The sequence below is a fragment of the Mandrillus leucophaeus genome, unplaced genomic scaffold (assembly GCF_000951045.1).
Source record: "Mandrillus leucophaeus isolate KB7577 unplaced genomic scaffold, Mleu.le_1.0 Scaffold550, whole genome shotgun sequence".
Taxonomy (NCBI): domain Eukaryota; kingdom Metazoa; phylum Chordata; class Mammalia; order Primates; family Cercopithecidae; genus Mandrillus; species Mandrillus leucophaeus.
The window spans coordinates 1,431,534-1,453,213 of record NW_012105920.1 but is presented as its reverse complement, the minus strand read 5'-3'; the positions used below and the strand labels follow the sequence as shown (position 1 = coordinate 1,453,213).

At 55.6% G+C, this 21,680-nt stretch overlaps 1 protein-coding gene across 1 annotated transcript in view; it reads left to right on the top strand.

Annotated features, from left to right (window-relative positions):
* Positions 1 to 21,439, top strand: part of ITPKB (inositol-trisphosphate 3-kinase B) — a 109,953-nt gene extending 88,514 nt beyond the window's left edge. The window contains exons 3-8 of the mRNA XM_011997978.1: positions 4,197 to 4,296; positions 5,594 to 5,807; positions 10,797 to 11,001; positions 13,312 to 13,413; positions 15,434 to 15,505; positions 18,235 to 21,439. Of these exons, the coding sequence (XP_011853368.1) occupies positions 4,197 to 4,296; positions 5,594 to 5,807; positions 10,797 to 11,001; positions 13,312 to 13,413; positions 15,434 to 15,505; positions 18,235 to 18,450 (909 nt within the window). The 3' untranslated portion in view covers positions 18,451 to 21,439. The remainder of the gene's footprint in view (positions 1 to 4,196; positions 4,297 to 5,593; positions 5,808 to 10,796; positions 11,002 to 13,311; positions 13,414 to 15,433; positions 15,506 to 18,234) is intronic.
* Positions 21,440 to 21,680: the final 241 nt, after the last annotated feature.

The window sequence follows — 21,680 nt, the reverse complement described above, 5'->3', positions numbered from 1 at the left end:
GGGGCAAGTCTGCAGAAATGGGCCCTCCCATCTCCCCAAGAGATGACAAAAGCAATGCCAGCCAGCAGCAAGTCCCCTTGCACAGTACTACTCAGCTAGCTTAGGAAGAAACCCAGCACATCCACTGGCTAGGCCGGCCCCACATCTGCGTGTGAGGAAGTAAGGGTCACAGCAGGGCTGGCCACAGTCAGCTTGCCACCTGCCCCGGGTCTGCCAAGGAGCAGTTCACAGCCCCAGGAGGCCAGCAGGGACCTGCCACACACAGAGAGCTTTGGGAGCACTCCAGGAGGGGTCCACAAGGGATGTCCCGATTCCCCTGACGACTGGGAGGTGATGCAGGAGCAGGTGGCCAGCTCTGCCCTGGGCGGGGGACCAGGTTCCCTTTGCCACACCACGTTCAAGGCATTTGAAGGCTGCTTTTGTATTTCCTAGAGCTTGGTTTGAGAGGCTGAAGACCTGGGACTGGGTCTGATTTCAGACAGAGAAGAGACAGAGGCTGCCATGGAGAGCTCACTCTTGAATATCTCCCACAGGGGAGGGCCGGAGGGGCGGGAGATAAACCCCTCCGGGTGGGATTCTTCTGGGTTGTCCTCCTTTCTTGCCTTGTTACCTGTCTTAGCTGGCGGATGAGGCCTGGAGTTCATTTCTGAGGACTGGGGCTTCCTCCAACCATGCTCGGAGGGAGGGCTGTTAGCCTGGCTGCTCCTGGAAAGTGGCGTGTGCCTGGAGTGGATTTGGTTCCTGAGGTGGGTGCTGTGGTCTCCCCAACCATCACAAGGACATTGGTTCTCTGGACTCTCCTCCCATCCTTTAGTTTATCTCTGCTCCTAGGGGCTGGGCTGGGGCAGCTGGGGTCACCCTGCAGCCCTCCTTCCCCAAGCCTAGACCTGGAAATGGCTTTTTCTGTTTACTGCTTGGCACTGACATTAGGCAGTGCCTGGGTGCTGCTATTTAAAAACCACGGGGAAACCCTGTGTGCTGCCACTGGCAGAGAGAAAAGAGGTCTGTAGTGCAAGTGCATGGCATTCTCACAAGTGGAATATTCCACGGCCCTCATCCAGGCAGGGCAGCCTTGGGATCGGGGGACTCTCAGGGCCTTGGCCACGTGGAACCTGTTTTCATGGTGAAGAAATGGAGGAGGTGTGGGCAGAGGGCAGCCAAGCAGTAAAGATGCCTGGTTTCGTCAGAGCTCAGCAATGTGAGAGGCTTGTGGATCCCTTGAACTGTCAGAAGACCCCCACCCTGGAGCACCCCCTCCTTTCTGGACCCCTGGTCTTTAGCCTCTGGGAGAGGTCCAAGAACTAGAAGTTTCTTAGCTTCAAATGGCCTTGCAGAGGCTGAGCCACACTGTCTTGCCCGGCATCTGTTCACCTTTCTGGGTCACAGGCCCCTGCTCACTGCGTCTTGTGGGTCTCGGGAGAGCTGCACCCCAACAGGGTGGGCCTGACCCTGCCCCAGGCTCCAAGGTCTTTATTGTTCAGAACCTAGGCCGGCAACTCCGCTTAGCACAGGACTGACCACTCTTGGAGTAACTTCAGAGACACCTGGGTCCCCTCCTTGAACATAGAGGGCTAAAGACCCTCCCACAGACACCCCTGTACCCACATCTTCTGACAACGTTGTCTCCTGGGAGAACGGGAATCTATGTATCAGTCTGTTTTACAAGCGAGGACTAAGAACTTGTTCAAGGTCAGTCATTGAGGAGGAAAAGGGGAGCCGGCTCTCGGGCCCAGGTTGGCCTTCCTCCCCACCCCACGCTCTCCCAAGGCCTCGCCTGCTCACCTGTCTCCCTCTGCCTGCAGCCCCCATGCCCATAGCAGATCTGGTTCCCAACCACTCCCAGTCCCAGTCCCCGGGCCTTTGTCCCCACACTTCCGCTGCCAGCTGCAGTCTTCTCTTTCTCTCCATTGAGTCTGGCCCCCAACTGTCTCTGGTGGGTGCAGCCTCCATAAGCTCCCTCCTTCTCCGCAGTGAGCTGCCCTTGCACGGCCCCTCTAGGATGCTGGGACCCTTCCTCCATGCATGCTCATTTGCCTCCGCCTGTATACATAAATGGTAAAGTGGCTTGCTGCAGCTGGGAGAGTGGCCCTCTCTAGTCTTCCTCGGAGGGGCCATTGCTGTTGGGATGAGGGAAGGTCACTCTCCAGGGCCCTAGAGTGTCCATCCATCCAAGGAGACTGGTATATCAGCTGTTTGTTCCTCACCGGACACAGGAAACTGAGGCCCCAAGAGGGGCTGTGAAGCAGTGCGGTGTGGGTTCTCCCAGTGGAGACATGGCATGGGATGGGGCGAGGGCTGGATTGAGACCACTCTGGGCTCCCCTCCTCCCACACCACCCCCGAAGCCTGTCAGCCCCTGTCCTCTCTGAGCTCTGCTGTGGGGATGTGACCCACAGGTGGGGTGGTGACTGGCTATGCACTTTCCCCCTGGACCCACCGTAATGGCTTCCCCCTGAGCAGGGGCATCCCCTACAAGCCACTGCTGGCTCATCTTATGTAATGAGGTTTTTCCATTGTTCCCCTCATGCATTGTGTGCCCTGATTGTTTATGCAGCCTTCTGGGTGCTTAGATAAGAAATGCCTCTGCTGGCTTTAGCCTTCTTTGGCGATCTCCATCAGAAGGATCTAGGAAAAACACGGTTGTCAGTAAAGCCTTGGCCCTTTTGTCACGTGGCCTCGTGCGGGGCTGCCCTCTCTTAAGAATAGAGTTGGTCTTGGCGGTGGGGTGAGGGTTTCTGGGATGGGGATAAAAATTACCAGGTTTAGTAAGGAAGAATTCCTCTCCTTAAATAGATTTTAACTTGAAAACCTGATGACAGAAGCGGCTGAGTCTCAGCAAAGAGAGAAAAAACAAAGGAAGTTGATTTCACCTTGACTTCACCTTGGGGACCCAGCAGCCACCACTGACCCCTGAGGGCTGCAGCTGGGTGCTTCAGGGCAAGGAGTGGGAACCACATCTTCAGCGTGTCCCCCTGTCAGGCGGGACCACCCTCATCTCCTCTGCAAGCCTCATGGCTTCTGCTCTCCGTGGTTTAGCTGGTCCCGGATCTGCTTTCTCAGGAACTCACAGTGCTTCTCATTCAGGTTCTCATCGCCCCCCTCAGGGCGGGTGTGTTTTGGGGACACTTGATCTTCATCTCCGCAGCCTGTTCTTACTAAAGTTCACTTAAGGATATTTTTTCTAATTTTTTTTTTTTTTTTTTTTGCTGGGAAAGAAAAGAATTTTATTTATTTTCAAGTAGTTGTATAGATGAATGCTTAAATCCCAGCTTCATCATTTACCTCTCCCAGGCTCAGGCTCCACCAGATGGAAATAGAAAGAACTGACTTGCATGCTCATTGAAAAAGTAAAATAAGAAGATGCTCAATATACCTTAGTTCTCCTTTCTGCCCAAAGGGCCTGCTCTCCCCAAACACACACACATGTGCACGCACACACTCATGCACACATATCACACACACTCATGCACACATATCACACACTCATGCACACACTCATGCACACATACTCTTGCACACATATCACACACATGCACACACACATGGACACATGCACACATGCACGCACATACACACACATACACACATACACTCACGCACACATATCACACATACACGCATATGCACACACACTTATGCACACATATGCGCACACACTCATGCACACATATGCACACACATGCACACACACACGCACACTCCCAGCCCTGGCTGTTTTCACTGAAGAAACATCCTGAGAGGGCGGAGCGCAATGCAGAGGAGAGAGCTGTGGACTTGCTCCCTCCTGTGTGATCTGAAGCCATTGGTGCAGGTTCTGTTCTGAGGAATTCCTTTCAAGTCTCCAAACCACTCGCAGGCAAGAGGTGCCTCTGCTGCCTCCGCATCTACAAATTGAATATGAACTAATGTGGTGCGGCTGGGTGGTCGTGTCCTCTCCAGCCTTCCTTGGAGGGGTCATTGCTCTTGGGACGAGGGGAGTTCCCCTGAGCATTTTGCTCAGGCTGTTCGTTAAATGGGGTAAAGCCACCTCCCACCACGTGCCGCATAGGTGATGGTGCTGGTAAGGTCCTCGGAGCCCACCAAGGGCCCTTCCCATCTTGTGGCCACAGGCAATGAGGGCCTTCACTTTGAATTTGTCCTAACCAGAAATTAATGGTTGTCTTTCTAATGTAGAGCTTTTTGTTTGTTTGTTTCTAGAGCAAATCATGGAGAAAAATAAAAAACATGGTGCATTGGTCTCCCTTTGTCATGTCCTTCAAGAAGAAGTACCCCTGGATCCAGCTGGCCGGACACGCAGGTAGACACAGGTCTCCCGGACTTTCCTGGCACGATGCTCAGCCCTCTGGGGAGGTGCCCTGGATGCTGCATTCTGGGGATCAAAGCTCCAGAGCAAGTTCCCTCCGAGACTTTGTAGTCTGAAATCGCAGCCACACTTGCAGGCTGCGGCCTTACCAATGCCTTGTAAATGCCGTAGACAACTGACCTCTCTGGAGTCTGTGTCACCCCGTTCCTCCAAAACACGCATCCTTCCTTCTTTCAGTCTCTGGCTTTTATTTCTGTCTCTTCCAGTCTCTCTCTTTCTCTCTCTCTTGCAGTTGTATTCAGTAAGACAGATGAAGTCATCAGTCTTTATAGCTTACCTGCCATTTGTCACCCTGGACAAAGAGGCAAAGCTAACCCCTTCATTGAGCACCTACTGTGTGCCCAAATTGCTATGGTCCTGGCGGTTGCAGCATTAACGGAGACGTAGTTTCTGCCCCGAGGAAGCCTGCAGCTGGTGGAAGATGTGGCCAAGTCACCCCATAACCGCAGGGCGGTGTGCGGTGTTGGGTGGAAGGTGGCCAGGAGCTGAGTCCAGGCAGGGCCGGGGAGGAGGGACATCTGGAGCCAAGGCCCCAGAGCCATCCAGCCCACACGTGGGACCCTCTGGAAGCACTGTCATCTGGAGACGTGTCAGGAGCTGTCTGTGGACTTGGCCTTCATGACTTCACCAGCCTGTGGGTCCTTTGCAGGCCAGCACTGGGTCCAGCATTTCGCTTACCTCCTTGACCACACTGGCCCAACCCAAGACACCTGGATGAACAGCCTGTGTGAATACTTACTGGGTCTGGCTCAGAAGAAGTGCCGCCCAGGTGGGCCAAGCCTTAGACCGCCCCCTGCCCCACTTCTTAGCCTGCTGTATCTCCCCATCCTGGCTCTGAATCCTGTCCAATCAGGGTTTCTCTACTAAGGCCAGGAGACACCTTCGTTGCCGAGAAGCAGGGCTGATGATGGAGGTGAGGATGAAAATAGCAACACTAAGGACTGACTGAGTCATGGCACCTTGGTCTCTCACCTAGCTCTGTACTCTTCCAGCAGGGAACACTGGTGAGGAGGAGTCTGGAGTCAAGGAAGCTGGGGAACCAGCCCAGAACTACAGTTAGTGAGTGGGGGATTGGGTCTTTAACCCACTCCCTTTAAGGTGCTCAGTCCACAGCAGGGACATAGGCACACCGTCAGCTATCCCCAGGGAGGCCCAGGCCCTGTGCCGGGGAGGGTGCCTCTGCCAGCTGCCTGCAGCTGGGGACCAAGAACCTTCTCCACTTGCTCTGCAGGGAGTTTCAAGGCGGCTGCCAATGGCAGGATCCTGAAGAAGCACTGTGAGTCAGAGCAGCGCTGCCTGGACCGGCTGATGGTGGATGTGCTGAGGCCCTTTGTACCTGCCTACCACGGCGATGTGGTGAAGGATGGGGAGCGCTACAACCAGATGGACGACCTGCTGGCCGACTTTGACTCGCCCTGTGTGATGGACTGCAAGATGGGCATCAGGTGAGCCAGGCTCCTCACACCTCACATGCCTGCCTCGCTGCAAGCCACGTGCCAAGTGCACAGCACAGCACTCAGGGCCTCCAGGAGGCCTCACAGGTGCAAGGGCAGGCTGAGGAGGCTGTTGGACCAATTAGAGCCTCCCCATCCCCAGGAATCTCCCATTATGTGCAGAGGGTTCCGGGACCTGGGCTTTGCCCATGATGGCCCCTTTCCTTCTCCAGTGAGCAGAAGCCAGGGGCTGGCAGAATCAGAAAAAGGGCACCGACTGGGTTCTGAGCCCCCCTAGAGAGAAGGAAGAGAGAGCTGCCCTTGGTTCAGGTGGGATCACTAGGGATGCAGGGAGCACTAGGTAGGGAGGTCGCAGGATGGTGACTTCCTGCTGTGTGAGCTGCCGGGGGAGATGGGAATCGAGGTCTTTCCATTTCCTCAGCCCTGGTGAGTGGGAAGAGAGAGTGGCTAGTAGAACATGCTGGTTTACTAATAAAGACCTGTACCTGCCTAAGAGGAGGAGGAAGCCCCTGACGGAGCTCAAGAAACCCACATGGCAGGGTGCCACAGGGGCCCAAGGTGAGCCTGGAGCAGTCACTGGGCCTGTGTGCAGGACTGACTCCCACCCCCAGGTTTCTGACAGAGGCTCAGGCTCAGGCTCACCCTGACACCTGCCCAGGGGATAAGCCTGGAGAGGACTCCAGGGAAGAGGAGAAAGGAAGAGTGGGCTTGAGGAGGCAGGGCAGAGAGCAGACGGGGATGCCTGAGGCTGGCTGCCCTGATCTCGGGGCTCAGTTTTAGGTGGCCGGGTTTTCTCATTACCTCTCAAACTGCGGCCCTTCCATCCTGAGTCATCCACAGCATGGCTCCTTCTCCCCTGTGCGGGTTTGGTGAACCTCCCTAAGGCTGTTGGCCCCCGTGGTGTCCAGCGTGCGGTGCTCATGCTTTGGGGCTGGCCCCGGTTGCAGCACCTGGGCTAGATGGCCACATGCCGGGCCCCTCCATGCTGCCTTGCAGGGCTGTCTGGGAGGCCAGGCACCGAGACTCAGCTCAGAGCAGAAGGCTGTGTCCACTGTGACTGGTTTAACCGGATTATTTCTCATAAGAGGAGATTGAGAAAGAGGGGTGTGTGAGAGAGAGAGAGGCCAAGAGAGAAGTGGGCTAAGCCAGCCAGTGTTTCTTTCCTTCCTTCTCTCTCCTCCTGGGAGTTCTGTCCTAAAATCAGCCCCTGCCACTGACTATTGTGTTCCCTCACCGTCACCCACAGGGAAAGAATGGGGGATGGAGAAGCACAGGCCCCACTCTTTGCTCTTGCGCCATCTCTGGCCACCTCCCTCCCACCATCCAAGTTCCTTACTATCTTTAGCCCACAGGGACTTGGGATAGGGCAGGGAGGAGACAGAACATGCCCCCAGCTAGCCCAAGGCCATTGCTTTTCCCAAGTCTGATTTCTGACCCAGGATGGCATCCCCTGGCGCACCAGAATGTGTCCTCTCAGGGGAGGCCCAGCCCTTCCTTCCAACCCAGATAGCAGCAGGACTTCTCAGATGACCACACAGAGAATAATCCAACTGGAGTCCACTCAGACCTGGCCAAAAATATATGGCCTGTGTGAAGAACACTGGCTGGGCATTTCTGGAAGTCGGCTGTCCCAAGGACAGAGCCAGCCAAGCACAGGGCCAGGCTACCCCAGAACCTGCCTGCTCCTGTTGGGGACAGGAGCCCCGCTTCCTGCCCCAGGGCTGCCCGCACCCGCCCGCTTGACTTCCGCAGCTTCTCACTGATTGCACCCTAGCGCTCTCAGGAGAGACCTAAAGTGACCGTGGATGGTACCCATGAACCCATCTTGGCAGGCAGAGGGAGCAGGATGAGAGAAGAGTATGTGTGGAGGGGAAGAGGAAGGTCTCCCCAGAAGCAGGGTGCACCCAGCCCCATCTTTTCTGCACACAAATCCTAAAGACCCTTCTTTTTCCAAAGGCTGTGCTAGATGCTTCCATTATTTATCCCATTGGGTTCTCACTGCCATTCTGGGAGATGGGTCATGTTCCAGTATAAGCAGGAGGATTCTGTCACCAGGAGGTTCAGTGACTCATCAAGGCCACCCAACCAGGCAGCAGATTGGTGCAGTTCTGCACCAGGCTTGCTTGACTGCAAATCAGGCCCCCAGCTGCAGCCCAGCCCTTCCCAAGGGAGCTGTGTGGGACCCAGCTTCCATGGCATTTCCCTGAGGTGCCAGGCTAGTTCCATCTGGGCTGTGGACTGTGGCCTTCCCCCAAATGCGTTCATCCAGAACCCTTGGCTGCAGAGCCTCTCCCAAGACTGGCCGCTCATGGTCACCTCCAGAATGTGGCCTTTCCATGACAGGGTGAGGAGGCTGGAGCCCAGGGCTACCTCAAATGCTGAGTCCCAGGGCACAAGGGTTTGAGACATGTCACAGAGAAATGGAAGGGCTGGTCACCAAACAGTCCTGGGCATGGCGGGGGCAGAGGAGTGGCACTAAGGAGAATGTGATGCAGTTGCTGGTGGTGTCTGCACCTTGGGGCTTCTTGGGACTCTGGCTCCCACTGACACAGGCTCAGTGGCTCTGGGGCATGCTCTGAGGTTTGTGACTTGTCCTGGAGAATCAGCACTGTCTTCCTGACATCGGGACCAGCAGCCTGGGGAGTGCAGGTGAAAGCCCATCCCTAGCACCTCTGCCCTTTAGGAGCTCTGGGTGGCTTTTGTCTGCCACCTGTTGGCTCCCTGGGCTGGCCTGTCTCAAAGGAGTACTTCCTCCACCTGGTCTTGAGTCCCCTCCTCCCCCAGCGTCCTGTGAGTGGGCGAGCAGGTCTCTGCTTCCCTGCATGGCTTGGAGCTTTGACTTTGCCTCGGGCAGGCAGGGGAGTGTGGGGAGGGGCTGAGCCTTACCTTACCTCCCTGTGGGCCTCCCGCTCCACCATCCAGCTGGCACCCCCTGTGGGCATCTCCCCCCCAGCCCCTTTCCTCTCCTGGGCAGCTCTTTGAGCCACGGGGGCCCTTTTTGGAGAAAGGCCATGTGAAAAGGGATTTCACATTGAGGTCTGCTTCCTGTTTAAGGAGGTGCTGAGAGCTCTTTGCAGAAGTGCAGATACCCACCATGCGGGCCCCTATAGCACCCTCAGGAGTCCCTCCCCCAGCCTGGCTGCCCCTTTTCTACACGGTGCACACACGGATGCACACGCAGCCCCTGCCTCGGCGCCCCCGTCACCACTGACCTGACTCTGGATGTGAGGGGTATACTCTGTGCGTGTCCTGCATGGGTGCACCTGTGTGTGCAGTGGTGCACAGGAGTCCGTGTTTATGTGCATGTGTGTGCATGAGCATGTGTGTGTGTATGTGCGCACATGGGTGTGTGTGCATGCCAGGGCCCAACCCAAAGCTACTGACCTCCCCCTCTAGCCCTCATCACCTCCTGGAAGGTCCTAACCAGCCAGGCCTAAGTTCACACCCAAAGGATTTGTTTTTTTCTTCCCATTTCTTTCACTGCAAATTTCAGTTAATACAGTGGTTTCTAAAGCCTGTCATTTTTAAGACGCTATAGTTTTTGTTTAGTCTGTTCTGGGTCCCAAACCAGCAACTTGGAGAAGTTGGTGGGCAGTGTTGGAACAAGGCCTGGGAGACAGATGTGGGAAGAGTGGAGGGCCAGGTGGAGGGCAGGTGGGCGGGGCCTCTGTGGGCAGCTCCCACCCACACAGGGCAAAGGGGAGAAAACTTCCCCATCCTGCAACTGACACTGCTGATTTCTGCCTCCTCAAGGGCTGTGGGCAGCCTCTGAGCCTGTTGTGTAGGGAGACTGGGGCTCTAAAAAGAGAGTAGGGGAGCGGGGGTGGGATGACTCACCCCACCTCTGCTCTGGAGAAGGTAGAAGCACAGAGGTGTGTGCTGGGGGAGGGGTTGTGTCCCGGTAGCTCAGGGCCAGCGATTCAGCCCCAGGCTGCTCAGGTTCTCTGCTGCCCCTGCCCCTGTTACCCCGTCCCCGTGTCTAGGTGGTCCCCGCCAGTTCACCTGGAGCTGCTTGTGTGGAGGCCAGGGCCATGAGGCAGTTGAGTTGGAAGCATTTTCTCAGGCTTTTTGGGCTGGGGGCTCACCTATGAGGAGGCCTGGTGTCGATGGGGTGGGGCGTGCCAGGCATGTCTCCAGGATGAGCAGAGGCTGAGGGAGCTCCCTGCCTTTCCCCCACACTACGGGCTTTTCCATCCACACTGGGGCCCCTTCCGAAGCCACCTTCTGACCTGAACTTTGTGCTCCAGAAGATTTCCCCTGTTTGGAAAGAGCAGAGACACTTACGGGCAGGCTCAGCCTTCAGGCTGCCTGAGAGCAGCAGAGATTGGGGCTTGAGGAGGACGGACTTCTCCCGCCAGGACAGCTTCTGGCTTTGGAAGCCCTCACTTTATGGAAGGGCCCAGGTAGCCAAGGGGGTACAGTGGAGCCCTGAGTAGACCCTGCCCCCCAGTCCCCTCTCTCAGCTCCACTGTAGCAGCAGGATCAGGACAAGCCCCCCGCCCCACTGCCCTGCCTCCGTCTTCCTTCTTCTGCCGGTTCCTGTAGGGGTCTCCTGAGGAGGGGTCTCCTGAGGAGGCTCTGAGTGAAGGCAGTCCGATTCAGTGAGGCTGCCCCTTTTCTCCTGGATCAAGAGCCAACCCCAGGCTGGGTAGTGGTGCACACCTGTAATCCCAGCACTTTAGGAGGCCGAGGTGGGAGGATCACTTGAGGCTAGAAATTTGAGACCAGCCTGGGCAACATAGCGAGACTCCCCTATCTACTAAAAAAATTATCTAAACAAAGAAAAAAAAATTAGAGCCAGCCCCAGCTGGAGCAGAGTCTGCCGCCCCCTCCGAAGGTCGTGCCTTGACTCAGGGCGCTGAGCTGACTGCGGCTGTCGGGCAACACACGCCCCGAACCTTCATCCACCAGGCGGGAAAGGAGCTGCTGGTGAGCCCTGCCCCAGGCCGCGGCCCTCATGTCGCCTCCCCTCCTACACAGGACCTACCTGGAGGAGGAGCTCACCAAGGCCCGGAAGAAGCCCAGCCTGCGGAAGGACATGTACCAGAAGATGATCGAGGTGGACCCCGAGGCCCCCACTGAGGAGGAGAAAGCACAGCGGGCTGTGACCAAGCCGCGGTACATGCAGTGGCGGGAGACCATCAGCTCCACGGCCACCCTGGGGTTCAGGATCGAGGGAATCAAGGTGAGGCCGGCGAGTGAGCGCAGCCTCAGGCTCCACCTGTGCCCACCTCGGGGGGCTTGGCTTCTCTCAGGGCCCTTTGGAAGCTGTAAGCTTCTCCAAGCATAGGCTCAGAGTGTGGGTGGCCTGCCCCAAGGCCAGACATTTGGAGACCTCAGCCTATTCCTCAGGCAGGATAGCTGTGTAGGGGGCTCAGGCCTCAGAGCAGAGTGGCTTCCAGCCTGCCCAGCTGTCAGCCCTCTGCCGAGGACTCTCCATTTAGCCCAGACGGTGCCTGGCACCAAGAGCCAGGCGAGAGCTGCCTACGGGATGCCTGTGGAGGAGCTGGTTCATTCTGCTGTGGCTGCAGACCGGGACTGGCAGACAGTTCAGGGAAGGGAGGAGCATGCTGGCCGCCTTTGATGTTGGAGCCAGGGTCCCTCAGAAACCGCATTCTCTCCTCTTTGCTCTTCGATCTTCTTCTTTTTTATTTTTTTTTTTGAAATTTCAAAATATTTATTGGAACAGAAATAGAAACATAAGCCCCAAATAAACATGACAAACTTTGTAAGTAAATGTAATATTCCCCTAATTAATATATTTACTTTGTGTTCGTGGTTTACAAAATGATAGCTCTTTCCCTTCTATCCCTTTGTACCTATGTGTATCTGGCAGAAAAGTTCTTAACTCTGGCTATGGGCACACAGAAGCTTCCTATATGTGATTATGCTCAAACGTTTGTTTACTTTCCCCAGAATAAATTGGGGAACTGGCACTGTCTGGATTGATGACTGTCTGGATTGATCACTGGCACTGTCTGAATTGACCTCCCTGTCCTGGGCCCCTGCGTGCACCCTTGCTGTTAAATTTGCAAGAGCAGGGCTTTGGGGCGCCAGCCCCTCAGGGTCTCAGAAGCTATCCCTCTAGAGCAGATGGCAGTCCCTGTGGGGTTGTCAGGTCTCCCATTCTCTGTCCATTCGTGGTCTGCATCATCTCCAGTGTCCAGCCTGGAGTCAGGGTTGGGCAGCCGATGGTCCTGGTGGGAGGTTCCCCTCAGCCTCCTTTCAGATGGCATTTAGACGTACGCTTCCGAAGTTGTCAATGGCTCGCTGCCCACAGTGGCGTGTGGGGGAAGTTTTTACCTTCCCCTGGGACAGCTGCTTTGCGAGCTCTGGGCTGAGAAAGGCATTTGCCCCCTTTTTTGTCTTTTGTAGCCCTTCCCTCTTTTTTGCATCCAGCTCTGAGACTGGATGCAAATTCTGTACCCCTCCTCCTTCTCCTTAGCACTTGCTTTCCTTACTTTATTTGTTCGAAACAATCCACTTTCCCTTCACCTCTCCCTCTCAAGCAGGATGTGCTCTTGGTCTCTGCCTATTGTCCAGCCATCAGAACGGCCAACAGCCTGTCTTCCCGCTCAGAGAGAAGCCAGCTGTCTTCACCGTCACCTGCCCACCCCAGCCTTAGCCAAGAGGCTCTGCCTGGGGTGCGCTGCCTGTGGTCCCCCGCTCTCGGCCCCTTCTGCACCCAGGGCTGCTGTCTCGTCCCCAGGTCCTGCCAGTCCTGTCAAAGGCAGCCACAGTGAGGACACAGCTGAAGTAATCTCCAGCCTGAGGGCAGACACGGCCCACTGTTGGGACTCCTGGCGGAGCATTCCTTTCTCACCCTTTGTCCCTAAAGAACAAATTTCCTCATAGGTCAGCAAAGCCCCACATGCGGGCCCAGGACAAACTGAATGGAGATAGTGCTGGGGCCAAGAAGATGGGAGTGGGGTGGGCGAGGGAGCAGAGATGAGCAGGGCTGTATTGGATCCTGGCTTTCAGAAAACCTGAAAGAAGAGATGATAGATTATAAAGGAAGTCAACCTGAGCTCGGGGCAGGAGCAAGTCTCTCCTGCCTGTGCTGAGGGGAGGTGCCTCTGGAGGGCAGGGACCTCTGGGCACCGGTTTCAGGGCCCAGGTCCCGGAGTGGGAAGTTGAGGCCGACCCTCTCTCTCGGCCCTGCTGTTGCACTCAGGACGGGCCAGACCCTGGCCATGCTACTCCATCCTCGGCCCAGATGACCCTCACATCTCCGGGCCTTTCCTACCACTGTTCACTTGTCTAGGGATGTCAGTGCCACCCTCTGTGTTCCCCTGTGTCTGGGCACAGGGCAGGCTCCCCTCTGCTGTGCATGCCACCTCCATGCGCCATATGCGGACACCTGGGTGCCTCCGCTGGCCCTCCCCCGGGTCCAGATGGGGCTCGCCTGCTCTGTGGTGTTGGGTGGGTGAGAACAGTCTTTGCCCGAGGGTCCCTGCTGACCCCCTTCGGGGTGGGGTGTTGTTCTTTTTCTCAGAAAGAAGACGGCACTGTGAACCGGGACTTCAAGAAGACCAAAACGAGGGAGCAGGTCACCGAGGCCTTCAGAGAGTTCACTAAAGGAAACCATAACATCCTGGTGAGTCTGGCACCTCCAGAGAGGGTCTCTCCAGCCAGCCAGGAAGGGACAACTGTGTCTACTCTGGAGGTGCCTAAGAGGAGGACAAAGCACCCCCAGGGACAGCACACCCCAACCCGAGTTTGTAGGGCTCTGTAGAGAGGCCGCTGGCAGAGACTTCTGTGGCTCTCTCATTCCGCCCTTTCAAAAGTCAAAGGCACGCTGGGCGTGGTGGCTCACACCTATAATCCCAGCACTTTGGGAGGCCACGGCAGGCGGATCACCTGAGGTCAGAAGTTCGAGACCAGCCTGGCCAACATGGTGAAACTCCGTCTCTACTAAAAACACAAAAATTAGCCAGACATGGTAGCGCATGCCTGTAATTCCAGCTACTTGGGAGGCTGAGGCAGGATAATTGCTTGAACCCGGGAGGCGGAGGTTGCAGTGAGCTGAGATTTTGCCATTGCACTTCAGCCTGGGCAACAAGAGTGAAACTGTCTCAAAAAAAAAAAAAAAAAAAAGGTCAAAGGCACTGAAGTTTGTACCCAGGAAAGTGTGTATCCATCCTGGCCACAAGCTTCTGCTTGGAAAGGGAAGAGGAAGGCAATGTGCTTGTCCCAGGCATGCGTCGGGTAGGCGGGGAAGCTTGGTGGACACTCACTGACTCTCCCTTAGCCATCGGCCCCATAGCTCCAGAGAGCATTTCCCATCCCCTGAGAGAGAGAACTGCTGGGTTTCCACAGTGCCCGCCGCCTGCCAGGTGTCATGCCAAGTGTGCGGCAAATCTTCACAGCAGACCTGCTGTGGGTAGACCTGTTTGTCCCCATCTTGTGTGCTCGAGGTCACCCTGCCCCCTGCCAGGGAGAGCTGGCATGCTGTCTCCAAGTCTGGGGGTGTGGGTTGTGCAAGTTCATGACAAAGTTCTGTCTTGTGTATTGCTGCTGCAGCGACCCGCAGGCTGGATAGACGCTCTGCCCACTGGGACCAGAGCACTGACCCTTCCAGCTGAATTAGGGAATATTGTGCCACTGTGGCCCAAGTGCACAGCTCCCCAGGGCAGTCATAGATCCAGGCACATCTGGGACACAGGCCCTAGAGCCCCTGTGAACAGCACCTTCTGAACAGGCCACAGCAGCTGCAGAACAAGTAGGGGAGGACCAGGTAGCCATTTCTCCAAGGAGACTCAGTACTGACTGGAACTGGGAAATCTTCCTTTTCGAGCTGGGGAGGCTTCCCTTGGCTCCTGGCAAGCTCTGAGGCTGCAGGCATGGGGAATGCACCTGACTCTTTCGTAGCCCAAGTCCTCCAGTTCCTGAGTCCCCTGCAGGGGAGGATCTCAGCCCCTTAGCAGTGGCCACCATGGAACATGCCTCCTATGCCTGAGATCGACAGGGGTTTGTTCCTGGTCCTGAACACTCCGGGGGCTGCTCGGCTGGCCCTGCCAGCTGTCACTGCTTTCCAGCAGGCATTGAGGAACTCTGTATCTGTGTATAACGGGCTTCCCAACGCAGCCGGCGGGTAAGACCCACAGAGCTGGCCTCTGGGGAGGATGGGGCACCCCCAAGGCCAACACAGCTTGACACGAGTTTATAGGGCTCCATGGAGAGGCCACTGGGAGAGATATTTGTGGTTCTCCCTCTTACTCTGTCCTTTCAAAAGTCAAGGGTACTGACATTTATGCTGAGAAAGTCGCCATAGCAGCCCTGCTTGCAGGAAGATGCGTCTAGACGTCCGGCATTCAGGGTAAACCACACTCACAGGAGGAACCACTAGAGGCTGTGTGGGTGTTCTGATACTGCCCTCCCCACACCTCCTGTTCATGGAGAAAGGTTGGTGGGAGAAAGGGCGGCAGCGGAGCCCCAGCTGCAGCCCCTCCTCTGGGCTGCAGTTTCTTCATTTGTAGATAAGGAGGTTGGAATAAATGATCAGGGTGTAAGGTCACTGCCATTTCTACAGTCGGTGACTCTAATGAGCTAAATGGACTAAAATCCACCCCTTCCCCCTACGCAGTGTTTAAAAATGGTCCTCTTTCTATTCCCAGATCGCCTATCGGGACCGGCTGAAGGCCATTCGAACCACTCTAGAAGTTTCTCCCTTCTTCAAGTGCCACGAGGTAGATATTGGCAAGCTTTTGCCCTCTTGAGCAGAATGCTGTGCATGCCGACAGGCCTTCTTCTTCCAGAAGCCCGGGGCGGGGGGGTCGGGCATTTTCAGGTTGGTGCAGCCAGAGGCAGGCCATCAGGGACCAGCCCCCTCGCTGCATGGGGGAGCTGCGTCTTAATGCTCCCTAGGGTAACCACACAGGCTGTCCTGCCTGAGACCCCTGGCTATTGCCCCCTTTCTCCTCCCTTGTCCTTCCAGCTCCAGAGTCTTGTCCATTCTGGGCAGCTGTGGCAGGACTTCTATCCCACACACCCCATGGTCTTAGGGCAGAAGCTCTCTGAGCTGCTAGAATAGCCGGGCACCCACCGACCACCACCTACATCTTCAGATGAGACCCTGAGGAGGGCAGGCAGGTCTTCAGGTGTCACTCTCGGGCGGGGCTGGAACCTCCCACCTTTGCATATGTTGGTTGGCAGGGGAAGCGGGCAGCAGGTGGGGAACTGAGACACCTGAGAGAGGCTCTGGGAGGCATCGGCAGGTTCCCTGGAGGGGTATGAGACCCTGACATGGGGAGTCCGGGTCCCCAGCCACATGACACATTCACAGATCCCACACTTATCAATCCTATACCACACACATTCACAGATCACACTCATAAACCCTACGTGCATATACACATTCACACACATTCACAGATCACACTCATAAACCCTACATGCACACACATTCCCACATGCATTCACAAATCACACACACATTCACACACACACAAATCACAATCACATGCATGCACACACATTGATACATCACACATTGACACAAGTCATACACATACACACTCACACATGTATTCATATATCTACATACACATTTTTGTGTGCACACCCACTCATACACAAACATGCATGCCTTTACCAGTCACACGCCCACACACACACACACACACAACTGCAGTGTTGAGGCTGTCTAACCCCATGGGTGTGAAGTGGGATCCTGCGGCTCCCTGCAGCTGTGTAGGTGGTTCAGGAAAGCAGCCCCTCTCATTGGACTGTCTTGTGGAGGCCCTCTTGTATGGGGTCTTGTATGGAGGTGGCCTCAGCCTATGCCCTGCCCACAGAGAAGGCTGCGGAGCCAGTAGTAGGAACTCATAGGGTCAGCCCTGGGGCACCCAGCAGGGTGGTGCATCTTTCTGCAAACTACACCACCGGCCCTTCTCAGGCAGATGGCCTACCTTGCTCCTGGATGTCATTCCCTGCGGGGCACCTGGAGAGGATGGCTGCGAGGAGGGGGGTGGCACACCTAGAGAGGAGACTCAGGCTTTGATCTGCCCCTAGCAGGGAGCTCGGTCCTTCTCAGAATGTTCTTTGCTCTCCTCGTCCCCTAGACGACCCTCAGCTCCTCCTGGGGCCTCTCCTTTCCACTTGATGAAGCATCCTCGTGCCTCCTGCCAGAGCCTCCTTTGTCCCAGCTGCCTTTCTGGAGGATGGGGGTGCTGCCTGGCTGCCTGACCCCAGGGGCCGAGCCTCGGAGGACTTCAGGCCACAGAGCTTTGTCTCAAAGCCGTTCCCACCCTTCTTCAACACTTCTGCTTTCATTTCTTGGAAAAGCATTTTGTTCTACACGTTTTGGAGTCTCCCTTAAGGTCTGGAAAGAGGCCAAATCAGCTGGGGTCTGTTGTTTTCCACCTGGAAAGAGGAAGCCCCTTTTCTGGGCTCAGCCTCGCCAGGGGCCCCACCTGCCCTGCACTGCTGGAAGCTGGAATATCACCTCAGCCCTTTCTGTGCCCCCTGGCCTTCCTCTGGCCCCACTCAGGTGACCCAGGGGTATGTGTGGCCGTATTTGGGAAAGCGCCTCGCTGCCACGCAGAGGCTCTGAGCTCTCCCAGGAGGGGCAGGCTCTTTGGTGCCCACTGTCCCTGGGCCAGGCTGGGAAGGCCCTATAGGGCCTGTCCGCCCTGAATCTGCAGGGGATTGTGCTGCTGCGGTGGGGTGCTGTGTGCATTTGAAATGGGTTCTTTTCCACCCCCGCCCCGGGAGAGTTTGGACTCTTCTGGGCACCTTCCCTTTCACTGTGATTCCCTCCAGAGTGTTTGGAAGGAGTCAGGTTCTAGGAGGGGGAAGGGCAAGGTCCCAGGTTTGGTTGTGGTCTAGAAAGAGTGGAAAGTTTGCCCAGGTGCAGTGATCCATGCCTCTAATCTCAGCACTTTCCAAGGCCAAGGCAGGAGGTTGGCTTGAGCTTAGGAGTTTGAGACCAGCCTGGGTAACATAGTGAAACCCTGTCTCTAAAGAAATGAAAAACAAAAAATTTGCCAGGCATGGTGGTACATGCCTGTAGTCCCAACTACTTGGGAGGCTGTGGTGGGAGGATCGCTCGAGCCCAGGAGGTTGCACCACTGCAGTCCAGCCAGGGCGACAGAGTAAGACCCTGTCTAGAGGGAAGGAAGGAAAGGAAGGAAGGAAAGAAGGAGGGAAGGAGTGGAAAGTGTGCAGGCCAGAGTCGGGGTGTGAAGGGGTGCCTGCTGCTGCCCACACAGAAGGGTGGTCACCAACCCTGGAACCCAATGCCCTCTGCCCAGGCATGGCCATTCTTGGGCCGGCTCTGCTGCCTGGCTGAAAATGGGGATTGGAATTGCAGGCACCAGCCTGAGCGAGCCTCCCCACCTGGTCACCCAGCCCCAGGCCGCAGTGGGAAGGGCAGGGTGGGGCTCCAGCTCACCCTTCACCCCCCTGTTCCCCTCAGGTCATTGGCAGCTCCCTCCTCTTCATCCATGACAAGAAGGAACAGGCCAAAGTGTGGATGATCGACTTTGGGAAAACCACACCCCTGCCTGAGGGCCAGACCCTGCAGCATGACGTCCCCTGGCAGGAGGGGAACCGGGAGGATGGCTACCTCTCGGGGCTGAACAACCTCATCGACATCCTGACAGAAATGTCCCAGGATGCCCCACTCGCCTGAGCTGCCCACGCCCTCCCTGGCCCTCGCCTGGGCCTCCTTTCCTCCCCCTGTGCTTCCTTTCTCGTTCCTAACTTTTCCTTCACTTCCACCTGGGCTCAAACCCAGAACTGACCCTCCCGAACTGCACTACAAGACACTTTGTAGAAGAGATGAGAGTTTCTAGTCATTTCCCTAACTTCAGGGCTTGGAGGTGGTGTTTGGACTGCTCTTTGTAGAGAGGGTCACCTACTAGAAGAGAAATGCCCAGTCCGAGAGGTGGGTCAGGTGTAGAACTGAAGGGGGTCCCTGGGTGCTGAGGGGACCCTACCAGATGAGCCCTGCCTCTGGGAGCCCCCTAGGAAGCACCAGCCTGGACCGACCACCTGCGGAGGCCTGCTGCCCCCTGGCGGCCAGTGCTGTTGGAGTGCTGCCAAGCACAGTGTTGTTTCTGCCAGGGCCTCCCCACCTGAGAGCCCAGGGGGCCGGCCGGGTTCCTGGTGCCTGGCTGGGAGCAGGGTTTTCTGGTAGTTGGGGCACAAAACCATCAGGGAACCACATGTTGACTGTGAGCAAAGTGTCTTCCAATTAGCAGCCTCAGGGATGCCTTGGTGGCCTCTCCAGGGCTGCTCAGGCAAGGCCCCCCACCCATCTGGTATGGAAACCGCCGGCTCCAGGCCAGACCCAGGAGCCAGGAGAAGACTGAAGCCAGCTTGGCTGTGTTCTCTGATCTAGGCCTTCCCAGAGGAGGCGAGCAGAAGCTGTGCTCTTCCATTTGGAATTGCAACCCGTGAGTTCAGAAGGCACATTGTGCCACGCTGAGCTCCAGGGGTGCGACCAGGGGAAGATGGGACCTATAGAGTCTCTGGGCCCTGGCCCCAGGGAGGGACACGCTTTTCTTGACCTTCACCTACCTGATGCTAGTTGGTCAACCCTGCTTGTGTATGTGGGCTCCTGTCATGGGGCCCAGAGTCCCTTGCAGATCTAGAAATAGGGGAGGAGCTCAGGTCCGTGCCAGGCAGGAAGAAGGCAGGCTTCTGGCTTCCAGAGATGCCATGGTGGCCTCCTGGCATCATTTGTTACTGCCTCTGAAATAAGTCTTAACCGCCTGAAGGGCTTAGATTCCTGCTTCTCCAATGTAGTGTGGGTATTTTGCAGGGTATGTAGTGGATGCCAGGGCGTGCTCCAGGCACCTCTTCCTGAAGTCTTCGCTTTTGAAGATTCATGGAAGACCTATTTAAGCCCAATTTTAACTGAAAGCCAGAGAGTCTGTTATGGAGGGGAATGTAAAATTCACATGACTTCTTAAGAACAAAACCCCAAGCTCTGTCCCAGGCTCCTTGGGGCTTGCCACCGACTCCTTTGCTGTCAGAGGTACAGGAGCTGCGAGAGTCCAGGAGCTAGGGACACAGAGGGAGACTGTGGATCAAGGTGTGTGTGTCTGGAGTAACCACTGCCCACCCCACCACCCCAGGGTCTCTGGGGAACTGTCAGCCTGCCCACGTACATTTCCCCTTTTATGCTGGAAGTGTGAGTGACACTTGGTGGGGGTGGAGGGTGGGACACATGAGGATGTATAAGTACAGATTTTAAAAAAAGAAATCACTTAAACTTCCTGGCTCTTGTTTAAAACAGTGGTGAGCTCCTGTGTGGGCTGACTTGCTAAAGGCCACACCCGCACCCGGTGGAGCACGAGAGACCTCGTGGCAGCATGTGATCTGGGAGGCAGCAGGACGGGGGCGTTGGGGAGCCAAAGTCAACTCGGCCTCTGGAGCTATAGTGACTTTTGGGCTAGAAGGGACCCTGGTGGTCTGTGCTTCAGCCATTTGCAGGGCAGGGGCATTATTAATTCAGACGTAAAGATTATATGACTATGGACTGGCCAAAAGTTATCCTCTTCCATCTGTGAAAGAAGTTTGCTAAAGCAAATCATGATATGAACGAAAATTACAGGGGGCCTGTTTAAGAGAACAAAATGTTCCAAGCACTTTAGGCAGACACCAGTTGTTTGCAAACAATGTGCTAATATGCAAATGATGTGCTTATTAAAGGAGGCCCATGGGGCCTCTTACTGGCAATACTTTGCTGTGGGTTACATTAAATATGTGAAAGTGTGTGAAATAGCATCACTTTAGGGTTATTCTGTTACTTAGGGTTTTTGTTTTCTGGTTTTGTTTTTTTTTTCTTTTTCTGTGTTTACCATGCTAGTTCTCTTCCACACCTACTCTGTCTCTCAAGCCATTCTGCCAGCTGCTTCCCTGCCATCTGGCCCTTCCCTTTGTCTCAGTGGGATAGATGGATTCTGAAATGGAATCTCCCAGAACCTCTGCCCTGACAGCCTGGAAGACCATGCCTGCCCAGCCCTCATCGCCACAGGGACTCCTTGGGTCCTGGCAGTGCAGGTGCCAGCAGGCAGGACAAACTCTGTGTACCTGTGCCCAGGTGAATGGGCGCTGGGCCCTCTTGCCCCGTCCTCCAGGCTGCCCGGGGACTTCTTGGCATTCAGCACTGCTTAGCATTCTCGGAAGGTTTCCTCAACTGCTTGCTTTTCCCATGCTTGCCTTTAGTGTCATGTAAGGCATTTTTAAATTATATTTATTTTGTTGGGTTTTAAAATTGCACAGAACACTAAGACCGAAAGCCTGGACTTATTTCTCCTTGAAAGCTTTGCGTTTGTTTTGAACTTCCTTTCCCACTTGGTAGAAAGAGCCCAGAAGAAGCCCTGACCCCGTGAGATGGACTCTTTCCTCCTTCAGTTGTATTTAGCTTTGAGTTTCTCTGCATCTGTCCACCCCTTTTGTATATAACCCAGCCCCTGGCTCTGGGGTGTTCACCTCATCAGTGGCCTTTGTTCTGGAGGAGAGGACCCCCCCACACACACCTGGCGAGAGGCTCTTTCTGTTCTGCACCCCTCTCCCCATGGGACCTTGGAGAAAACTGAACTGTTACAAACCCCCCTGCACCGTGCCTGTCAAACAGATGCAAACCTTCCTGAATAAAGCCTTGGAGACCAGCGCTGTCTGTGGTGTGATCCTTCTGGCCCCCAACCCTTGACACCTGGCTGAGGGGCAGGCTGGGGAGTCTTAGGAAGCTAGAGGGCCTGCACGGGGGCTGTTAGGAGAGTGGGTGTCAGATTGGATAACATTTTAATTTGTAAAGAATATAAACCACTCTCCAAAACGAGTCTTTTTAACCCTTACAAAACTTTGAAATAGTAGCTCAGAGACTAGAACATCAACCGAGAAGCACTGCCC